An 11,314-nucleotide genomic window follows, 5' to 3' on the forward strand; every position below is an offset into this window, starting at 1 on the left:
AGTGACTGATAAAGTCCACTTTTTATATGGTGTAACTGTTGTAAAGTCAACATGAATCTGTAATGATTTTTCTTCCAATAAATGAGGACTTTGCTAAAACAAAGTACTTTCTCCATGTGTCATTTTTATTGAGTCTCAAACATATTTGGTGTTAAAAAGTGTAATGAAATCTCATGTTTGGTTTCTCATCACAGGTGGGTGTGTGCTTTCTCCTACACACATCAGCCAAGGTGGAGAGCCTTACAACAGCTAATGTTCAATATCACAGATATTGTAAATAGTAGCTAGTATCAATGACTGAGCTGACAGGATATCAGGATTCTGATCTGTTCTGTTTTCTGTACTTTTAGTAAATGATGGGCATGGGGTGAATATTAGGCAGTGTTGGGCAAGTTACTTTGAAAAAGTAATTCAATTATAGTTACTAGTTACTTCTTCAAAAAAGTAATTGGGTTAGTAACTGAGTTACAATATTCTAAAAGTAATTAATTACTTCAAAAGTAACTATTGCATTACTTAGCTTACTTAGCAGATATTTGATGTTTACACAGCTACTTTCTCACCTGAAAATATGTTAAAAGTTTATTTTGTGACCCAGAAAGATTAGTAAGAGTAATTTTAAAACTTAGTAGCGGCCGCCATTGTTGGAAACTGGAGTTTGGCTGGGCTGCGCTATGAATTCTGGGATATAGTGGGCCACAAAGGACACACCCGACCCATCCTTCAAATTCGGGGAAAAGGAGGACGTATTTGTCGGCTGCATTCGGAGTAGTCTACAAATTTGGACAGCCTTCGGCGCGTTGCTGTGACGTAATCGGTCTACAAATGCAGCCTCAGGAGGATGCAGCCCATGAATTTGGACACGACCACTAACTACACAAGACAACACATTAACTACACACTCCAAACATGCTAAACGTCACAAATCTCTCACATCTCAAATCTCGGGCTCTCTCTTTTTCTGCTCTCTCTCTCTGTCTCTCTTTCTCTCGCCATCACTCCTAAAACTTCCCCTGGTTTTTTGGGGGTTTTTTGCTCATAAGCAGAGAGTGCTTGCTAGCACCAATGTGACGAAACTATTGAGGAAAAAACGCCGCGTATATATTGTTTATCATGACTCTGGTTATACGTGGCCTATCAACACAATTTAAAACTGGTATATATCACCTTGTTGCTTTGTCTTTAAGTGGTCATGTGATTGACTTATCACGACTACTTTATTCTTCCTCAGTCAAACAGCAGCACTCATGCGATTGTTTTGCCCCCTTAGCTCCAGGTGTTGTGCTAGACAGTGATCGTGATTGCCGTCCGCGGGAGCGCGTAGCTGCTTAAAACTGTAGCATCCAGATTAGGCTACTTCTGTGCAACTGATATAAGATGCGGTAAGCTGAACACAGCTTCAACCGTCTGTTTGTTGAAAAATAGTAACGGACCGCATTTTCTTGTTAGTAGCTGTAACGGCGTTGTAACGATAGGAATAGTAATTAGTTAGATTACTCGTTACTGAAAAAAGTAACGCCATCATTCCCATCACTGATATTAGGCCCTTTATCTTAAAACCTGTTGATTTGAGAAATATTAGAATTCAATAGAATCTGTGGCTTCTGGAAATACCTTCATGTGTGCTCAATCATCCAGGTAAGGACATCCCAAAAAGTCAATTCTGTTCATCTAAACGTAGCATTTTCAGTACAACAAACGTTTACAGAAACACGTACAGGTCAGTGGCCACTCTTTCAGTGATGAGGACGTACACATTAATGGTCATTGAGCTCTTGTGTCAGGGAACTCCAGTGTGGGTACTGGTGGCTTTTATGATTTGATCTTTGTAGTCATTTAACTTCGTGTCCCTTCTTAGTTTCTCCATGACCAGAGCTTCTAGCTCTTCTAGCACATCAGTGGCCCTGCAGGCTGCAGGTTTCTTGGTTGCTGTTTTTACCCCACTGGTTGTGAGTGTGTAAATACCCCCACTAGTTAGCTTTGACTGCAGTTAACTTGGGAGGAAGGGGTGGGTCTCCCAGGACAAGATGAGAACCAATTATCTGGGATACATACATTTAATGATGCATGCAAAGATCTCTATCAATTAAATCTGGCTTCAGGTCTGCCATTTTTTAAATTTAGTTAGTTCTCTAAGAAATTGTGGATCTAAATTACAAACGTGTTACAGTTATACTGTCACTGGTTAGTGTAAATGGCTCATTGGGACATAGAAACCTTTAAATTCAATCCCATCACCTCATATCGAGTGTCAAAGAATATCAAAGCTGTACAAGCTGTTTACAGTCAGAATTTATAAAAACTGTAATCGTAAACAAATTCAAACATGTGAGCTTTCTCTTTGTGTTGAATATCAACACTGTGACTTTCAGAGTGTAAACTTTACTTCAGCGCAACCAAAAACTGAGTTGTAGAAGCATCACTCCAAATGTCTTCAGATAACAAGAAAAAATATCTTTTCAGTACACGGCCTAAATTCCTTCCCTGACTTCTTCCATCGGCTTTGTCTGCTGGTTTGAAGACAATAAAAAAGACAATTTAGTGACTTTATCTGCATCGTGCAGCTTGAATGTGTCGTGTAATGGTGTTATAGCAATAGTTATCCCTCTCCTGTGTCAGTATGACTTTACTGTACAGCATATGGCTGACATGTGAGGAATACTTATCTGATATGATGACAGACATTTTGTTGTAAGTCATTAAAATATAAACAGCAGGTGGTTTTTATATTTTTATTATGTTTATAATTTCAGATATTGAAATTACTAAATAGCTGGATGAACATGAAAAACATGTCCATCATTGCAAATCTTCTTGAGAGTCACCAGAATAAATTCAACTAGACACACAAGACAAAATACGTCCTTAAATGTGCTTTAAGTGGCAGAACAAATGAACAAACAGTTCCTCACTTACTTGAGATGAAATAGCTTCTAACTGGTTCCTCCTTTAACAGGAAGGCTTCTCGGGGGTAAGGCCATCATGCAGTCCAGCAGCCTTTATGGTTCTTCTTTGATTCAACAGGAACTGATAAAAAAGCCTTTCAGTGCCTCCAGCCTCCTCTGAAAGACACAGGCATAAACACAAACATGAAGCTTAAAGCTGCCTTACCTTTTCTTCAATGCCAGATTGTTATAGTCCGTTCTGTCGCATCCAAAGGCGTCTCCTGGATCCTGTTTTCTCCTGTCTGGTTTCTGTTGTGAGCTGAGGTGTCCATAACCCTGCTCGCCACTGTTTTTTGCGTCTTGGGAGTTGTGGAATAAACTTTTTGAATTTGTATGCATTAACGTGGGCTACACACACAACTTCTACCCAGGCTCCAGCTCCAACAAGGACGGCTCTGATAAATGTGAGGTTTTAGCAAATAAAACGTTCATTATAAACAATTTTTTTTCTTCCAGTGGATTGGATCTCCTGTTTATGACTGAGACACAGACGAGAGTCGGTGAGCCTAGCTTTATTTCTGAACTTTTACCCTCTGACTGCTCATTTCTTAATGCTCCAATGAGATCAGGTAGAGGAGGAGGAATATTGGCTGTTTTTAAGAAAAACACTTTCACTACAAACAACTCCATGTACTGGTTTCCCCTCCAGCTTTGAACTTCTCATATCTGACCTTTGACGCTCTCAACCGGTTGTGTGTGCAGTAATCTATCAGCGCCTAACTTTAACAAAGATTTTTAAATGACTTTTCATGTTTTTTGGCTGAAATTGTGCCGAAACAGGATCTGATTATAATAGTTGGTGAGTTTAACCTCTTAAGCCCCAACGCCCCCTGATACGGGGGCAAAAGGCAGGAGATCAGTTAGACTTGGGGCTTAAGAGGTTAATATTCATGTCTGTTGCCCTGATGGACTGCTTGCTCAAGAGTTTTTAAATCTTATTCAGTGTTTTGACCTTGTACAGTCTGTAGAAGGCCCTACACATCAGCAGGAGCACACTCTTGACCTGGTGTTATCATATGGTTTATCTGTTTTATATTTGGAAATGTGGGATTCAGTGTTCTCTCATCGCAAACCTGTTTTATTTGACATTTCTCTTGTGCATGAGTTTAAAGCTCGCGCTCCACCCCGCCGCTGCTCTCTTCTCCTCCACTTTTATAAAGAAGATCTTTACAGACCCTGAGATTACTTATTGGACCCACCCCAGATGAGCTGCTTTTGCAGTTCGAGGAAACCTGTACTCAGACCCTAAACACTGTGAACCCATTAAAAACAAGGCGCCCAAAACGTATTCCACAGCCCTGGCTAAATGAATCCACCCGAGCAGTCAGGCGTCAGTGTAGGAGAGCAGAGTGAAAGTGGAAGAAAGACAGATTGCAGGTTTCTTTTGAAATGTTAAAAGAATGTTGGAAATTTGATCAGAATACAGTGAAAATGAGAGAAACAGATATTTTTCTCAGATCATTGTGTTAAATTGTCATAATTCCCGTGTTCTTTTTAACACTATCAGCTCTACTCTAAACAACCCTGAAGTCTCTGCTGACACATGTAATCAGTTCCTTTCTATCTTTGTAAACAAGGTCGAGTCTCTCAGGTCAGCAATAGTACTTCCTACAAATGACCCATCAGTGTTTATTCTCTGCTCAGCTGTTTTACATTCGTTTGAGCCTGTTTCATTCACAGTTCTTAATGAGCTGGTTAGACAAATGAAACCCTCTGATTCTCCTGCGGATGTTATCCCTGCATGGCTCTTTAAAGAGGTTTTTCCCTCGATTGGAACCTCAGTCCTTGCCATTACAAATAGCATTATGACTTCCAGTGTGGTTCCGGTGGTTTTAAACATGCAATTGTACATCCTTTATTACAAAGAACTGGCCTTGACCCTCAGCTTGCTCAAATTATAGACAAATCTCAAAACTCCCAGAACATAGTATTTACCCAATTCAATACAATTTTGATATTGATGGTATCTAGTTTTAAACATTTACATTCCACTGAAACAGCACTCTCACAGGTTTTTAATGACGTCCTTATAGAAAATGACTCTGGAACTAAAGTGGACGATAGAAGATTGAAAAATGCTGCCTGGTCTGATGGGTCTCAATTTCTGCAACACTCAGATTTTAGCTCCAGAATTTTTCTTAAACAACAAAAGCATGGATCCATCCTGCCTTGTATCAGGAAATGCTGATAAACTCTGAGCAAGTGAAACCACAACTTTAAAAGATTATTCTCCAAAATGAATCTTTTTGACAGCTTAAACAGAAAATCAGAAGTTTTCATACCTACAGCAAGTTTGATAAAAAAAAAAAATTAAAGATTTTAAAGATCTTATTTTTCATAACTTTCAGGAACCCTGTTCAATGTGAGTAGAGAACAGCCAAGTCTCCTCCTCTGATACATCTGTGCCACTGAAAATAGATCATCAGACTCTGACTGTAAACATGTTTCCATTTGTCACTTCAGTCTTTACTCTGAAATACAGGAAATGACATCATGGCTCAAAATCCTTGTCATTAAACTTTTTCTTTATTTAACATTTTTTAACTTCATTTAACTTTATTTAACAAAATTAATTCAATAAAAACTTAAGAACAGGGAACTGATTTTTCATTGAACTGTTGAGAAAGAAAACGGAAATCACTGAAAAAAAGGTAACTACTGAACACAAACACCACAGAAGAACAGTTTACAAAGATTCAAATGGAACTACGGGAACATTTTCATTCAGAGCTGCCTCATTAGATCTTTACAGCAGAGTTTATCTGAACTCTGTGGAGCCTGATCTCCAGGGTTTTAAGTTGGACCCTGAAACCAGAAGAGGATGTTTCTCTCTCTTCAGATTCACTGTCATCCTGTGATGGGAACGATTCCAGCCCTGCGTAATCACACTGATGTTTGCACAGAGCAGATAATGAAGTGAATGTTTTGGCACATTGGTAACAGTGAAACAGTTTATTAGTAACGTGGGATTGTTTGTGTGCAGAGTATGAACTGAGATTACTGAAGCTCTTGTCACACTGCTCACAGCTGTAGTTTCCTTCCATGTGTGTACGTTCATGCTTGTTACGATTACCTGAACGTGAGAAGCTTTTGTCACAGTCTCTGCACTTGTATGGTTTCTCTCCTGTGTGGACTCGTTTGTGTCTTTTAAGGTGACCTGCAGTGGTGAAGGATGACCCACACTGATCACACAGGTGCTTTTTGACACCACTGTGAAAGAGTTCATGTCATTTTAATTCACCTGATGTGGGGAAACTTCTCCCACATTCTTTGCAGTATTTCAGTTTGTCTCCAGTGTGTTTACGTTGATGTATTTTTAGGCCGGCTTGCTGACTGAAAGTTTTTCCACAGATGTCACAACGAAAGTCTTTCCCACCACCACAGCAATGACAGGGTTGAGAAGTGGATCCATCTGTGTCGCTCTGCTTCTAAACAAAGACACAAAGACAGTGTAAGTCAGTCCTTCAACACTTTTATCCTGAACGTCGCCTGAAATAAAGAGCATCTCTGCAGACGTCCAGTTACATTTTACTGTTTCGATTAACACACTCAGTTTACTGGGCTACAATAACTTCAATACTACCACCATAATACTACAGTAATACTTATTTAATATTATAGTAACATCTGACTTACACTTAAGTACTACCACACTAATGTTTTTAGGGTATCCACATAGTGCTAAACTACTGTAACACTGCAATAATACTAATTTAATACTGCATTAAAAACACTGTAATTGTGCAGTTATAACACTCAGCTGACTGGGACACAAGAAAAACACTATTACCCCCAATGACACTGTAATTATAACATTAAATGGGTATTTTAACACTAAAAGTACAAAGCTATATGAAAGCAATGATACTACAGCTACAATACTACAAAACATTACGTAACGATACAACTTTGTTAACCATATGAGAAGATTAATGAATGGTTTGGTTTTGTACTTAATTTAAGTTTTATATTATTCCATTTACACCTGACAGAGGAATGAGCTGCTGTAAACCAAAGGCCATTAATGCAGAAATAACAACACCATGATATACCATGAAACTGCCTGTAGATTCAATAACAGCAACATATCAGTTTTTAGCACTTTTAGTTTTTCATGATCGTGTAAACAAAAATGATAACTGAAATGAAAATCTGAATAATGGCTCAGAGCTACTCTTCGGTGCAGTAGAAGTGCTAACATGCTAACACAATTTAATGAGCAGACTTGTTCCAAACAGTCAGGCTGAACTTACAAGATAAAAATAAAAATACATACCTCACAGTAACTGCACTTGTAGAGTCTCTTTCTGGTGTGGATCTGTTGGTGTCGTCTCAGGTGATGCGAAGCTTTAAAAGTCTTCTCACACAGGTCACATTGATAAGGTCTCTCCTCAGTGTGGGTAAACATGTGGCTTTGTAAGTGTGCGTCTGTTGTAAAGTATTTGCCACACTGATCACACCAGTACACATCTTCTCCGGTGTGAATGTGTAGGTGTATATTTCTGTACCCTAGGTGGCTGAAGGTTTTTCCACAGATGTCACAGCTGTATGCCTTATTTCCAGAGTGGGTAACTAGATGTCTCTGTAAGTGGCTACTTTGAGTAAAAGCTCTGCCGCACTGATCACAGCTGTACGCTTTTTCTTTTTTTTTCTTCCAGGAAAACGACTTTCCACACAAGTCACAGCTGAACGGTCTCTCTCCAGTGTGGATGAGCTGATGTTGTTTTAGTGTAGACTTCACAGTAAAATCCTTCCCACACTCGTCACAGGTGTATTTTTTCTCTCTCTTTCTTCTGTGAGGTTTGTCGGCCTCCTGAGAGCGCTGACTTCTCGGTCCATGTTGGTCCTGCAGTGACAGAGATACAAACAGAGGCAGTGAGTGAAATGCATTCATTGAACAAACTGAAGCTTCAAACTCCCTCCATTAACAGTTGTTTTAAACCTGAAGTTGGAGTGTGGCACCAAACACCTTAAAGGTCTCTTATCCCCACCTACTGGTAGTAGTAACACATTACATCCAACCTACTGCTAAAGATAATTAATGACTGTAAACACTCTAAAATCATGCCCATCCCTCCTGCTTGAACACAAATATTAATGCTAACACACTCAGAATAATAATAAATGTTTACCAGGTCTGTACTTTTTTATATTTCCTGTTGCTGATTCTTGTTATATATTTCTGTATTTGTCTAATTTATTCAATGATAATGAGTCAAATGTAACAGTTACTAGCTTGGTTCAGTGAAGGATGATGTCAGAGTCTGATTGTAACCTGACGTTTTTTTTACTTTTACTCTCTACATTAAAAAAATTATATCTGTATTTTCTACTCCTTACATTTTCAAAACAGGCTTGTTACTTTTGGTTTAAGGCATTTGAGAGGAGTTATTTCATCACTGCAGGTATCCAAGATCAAATTGATTTGAGCCTAAACAGTAACATGTGAAATCCATTCATGATCATGTACTAATCATGAGAGATGAAAGAGGCAAAACTGTGTGCTTTAGTCAGGGGTTAAATTGGGCCGATGTTTATGTTTTTTGGCACAGAACCTGAACGACTGCAGGTGCTGATAAGGTGCAGTCGCGGTATTTCAACATCTAGCAATACAAAGACAACAAAGAAAAAATGGAGTAATATTTTTTATGTGGCAGGTAATTTCAAATGCAGCGTTTCTATCAGCTCAACAAACATCAGCAAACACACAACTCTTTATGTGCATTTTGTCTCACAGTGTGATTTAAAGACTACTGTAAAAATCCTCTGCAGGTTAGTGCAGGATAAGCAGGTAAGTTTACTGTTTACTGCATTGTATTATTACATTATTATTACATTACATTAATATAGCACAAGGTTCAGTTAGTTTAGCATAAAACATATATCGGTACTTCAGCTTTTAATGGAGTATTTCTTAACACTAGTATCTGCCACCTTCTGTGTTGAGCTCATTGTTTTCTCTGCAGTGGCTGAGCTGAGTCCAAGTAGCTGTTGTTCCTCTGCTGCTCGTCAGACTCTTCTCCTCCTGCTGATCAGCTGGGACACAAAACAGATCTTTGTTAGACTCCACACTGCACTGAAGTGTCCGATATGTTCATTTGAGAACACAAAGAACAAATATTTAGCTTCTCTGGGTGGGCAACTTGGTAAAAATAAACACAAAAGGTTTGAGCACCAATACCAAATTTAGCAGTATGGCACACCAGTACCAGGACAGCAATTCCTGTTCAAAGAATGCCCTGGCCAAAAACAAACACAAAACAATCAATGGAGCTGCAAAAACTAGTAGAGTGTTTCCAAACCACTGTGTCGTGGCACATACGTGTGCCGTGTGGCACATACGTGTGCCGTGAGAAATGATCAGGTGTGCCGTACAAGATTATCCTGTCTGAGTGGGTGTAGAAATCTGAGCCATGATCTGAATAACCCTCATCACTCAGTCCACTCACACGTGGATTCTATACATGGATCAAGTCCACTGCACTACTTTCAAGCATTCTGAAACCTGTCCTCTAATGTGTGCCTTCCTCCTCTTTGTATTTACTCCTCTTCTCTGTCATTTATTCTAGCTCTCTTACTATTTATAATGTTTTCCAAGCACAGTTGGTATGGAGCACTCACAATTTAGTTGAATATGTACAATGAAAATAAAAAAACTACTCTATTGTATTCTATTCCATTTATCTTTGTTCCTCCATTTCAGTTTTGTTTGCAAACATGAAAAATTATCTCACCCTCCAAAAAATTATGGAGCTTAAAAAAATCAGCAGTACTTCTAAATGTGATCAAATTAGAGCACAGATCCCCTCTTAGGGGCCGAGGCTGTATTTGTTTTTAAAATGCATCTCTGGTATCTCTGGCCTATCATTATTATTTTGCTAACAGTTAAGCAGACTCACTCGCTGAATACTGATCAGAATATATCAAATAATCTTTGAAATGATTCTAATAACAGGCCTCTCAGAATGAGGCCAGTTTTTACAGTCAAATGCCCTGTGGGCCGACACAACTTTGCGCTGATAAGACAAAGGCAGCTGTGTTTTAGCCTGGAATACATTTATTTTTATATTTCTCATAAATGTGATTTATTATAGCACTTTTAACGCCAACATATTGGAATTTTTGGAATTTAAGTTACCTTAAATGGATGAAGGGTGGCGCTAGCTAGCTTGGTTAGCTAGCTGCATTCAAAAACTGTGCAGGTGCCACAGAGATGCTAACTAGCGCTTAGTAACAAACCAAAAAAATAATAGAAACTCTGATTACACTTAGCTCATTTTAAAGCTGTCTTCTAATAATAACACTGTTTTCTTCTGTGTGTTTCATTAGCATTTGTTGATATTTTCTTGTAAATTAGCTTATAGCAGCTTGACTTGATGTAGAGGCTTTTTCTTTCACAGGGTTCACAAATGACTGACAACAGAGACCGAGGAGAGCAACAGAAAACTTCACTCAGGAGCTAAACTCAAGATTAACTGAACTCACATCAAAGTTACCTTAGTGCTTCTCTTTAGATGAGCCAGAACAATAAACTAAAACACAAACGCAATCAAGTGGGAACTGTGTAGCTTCTTCTTCTTCTTTTGGGTTTTTCTTTGGCGGTTTAAGCTTTAAGGTGCATTACCGCCACCTGCTGGACTAGATGGTTAATATCCTAAATGTCATCATTCCTTTTTTATGGCTTAAACTATTTCTCATGAAAGAAAAAAACTAATTGAGTCTCACTCTTTGTGAGCTAAAACTAGAGATTTAAAAGTATTTTAATAAACAATAAAAAATTAGACAAAATGTTTCAGTGTGTTTTATTCATTAACATAAACATCAGATGGCTTCAGCTTACCATTGGCTCCATTTCTTTAAGAGGTTTTGCTTTCTGCAGGCCACCACAGTATACAAGAATGTGTTGTTTTGCCTGATATAATAAAGGTTACACTGACTCACTTCTCTATCATCAGATCCAAGTGTGACATTAGCCATAATTTCCCAGGAGGGTACTTTGGCAACCGTGGCTCAGGGGGTTGGGAAGTGCATCTGTGACCGGTTCAATCCCTGGGCTCTCTGTCCTGGTCGTTGTGTCCTTGGGCAAGACACTTCACCTGTTGCCTCCTGGTGGTGGTCAGAGGGGCCCGGTGGCACCAGTGTCCTGCAGCCTTGCCTCTGTCAGTGCGCACCAGGGTGCCTGTGGCTACAATGTAGCTTGCCTTCACCAGTGTGTGAATGGGTGGATGACTAAATGTGTATAAACGCTTTGGGGTCCTTAGGGACTAGTCAAGCGCTATACAAATACAGGCCATTTACCATTTTCATCTGCACCATGAAGCCATGAAATCTCTGAATAACAAAGACACACGAGACAGGAACATTTCTTT

The 11,314-nt window shown here is 39.0% G+C and overlaps 1 protein-coding gene across 1 annotated transcript; it reads right to left on the reverse strand.

The window, feature by feature from the left end:
* Window positions 1-5,455: 5,455 nt before the first annotated feature.
* Window positions 5,456-8,947, reverse strand: LOC148101417 (uncharacterized). The gene is made up of 3 exons (XM_087845612.1): window positions 8,880-8,947; window positions 7,222-7,791; window positions 5,456-6,373 (listed from the first exon to the last, which is right to left on the reverse strand). Exons 1-3 carry the CDS (start codon window positions 8,895-8,897, stop codon window positions 6,173-6,175), a joined length of 789 nt encoding a protein of 262 aa, XP_087701738.1. The 5' UTR covers window positions 8,898-8,947; the 3' UTR covers window positions 5,456-6,172.
* Window positions 8,948-11,314: the final 2,367 nt, after the last annotated feature.

This window comes from Neolamprologus brichardi, chromosome 9 (genome assembly GCF_056152115.1).
Source record: "Neolamprologus brichardi isolate AB-2024 chromosome 9, ASM5615211v1, whole genome shotgun sequence".
Classification (NCBI taxonomy): Eukaryota; Metazoa; Chordata; class Actinopteri; order Cichliformes; family Cichlidae; genus Neolamprologus; species Neolamprologus brichardi.

Excerpts from the sequence above, each read along its gene's own strand:
- LOC148101417 (XM_087845612.1), bottom strand. Across the intron at positions 6,374-7,221 it reads ACAAGTGCAGTTACTGTGAG|AAGCAGAGCGACACAGATGG; the intron begins GTATGTATTTTT and ends GTCTTTGTTTAG.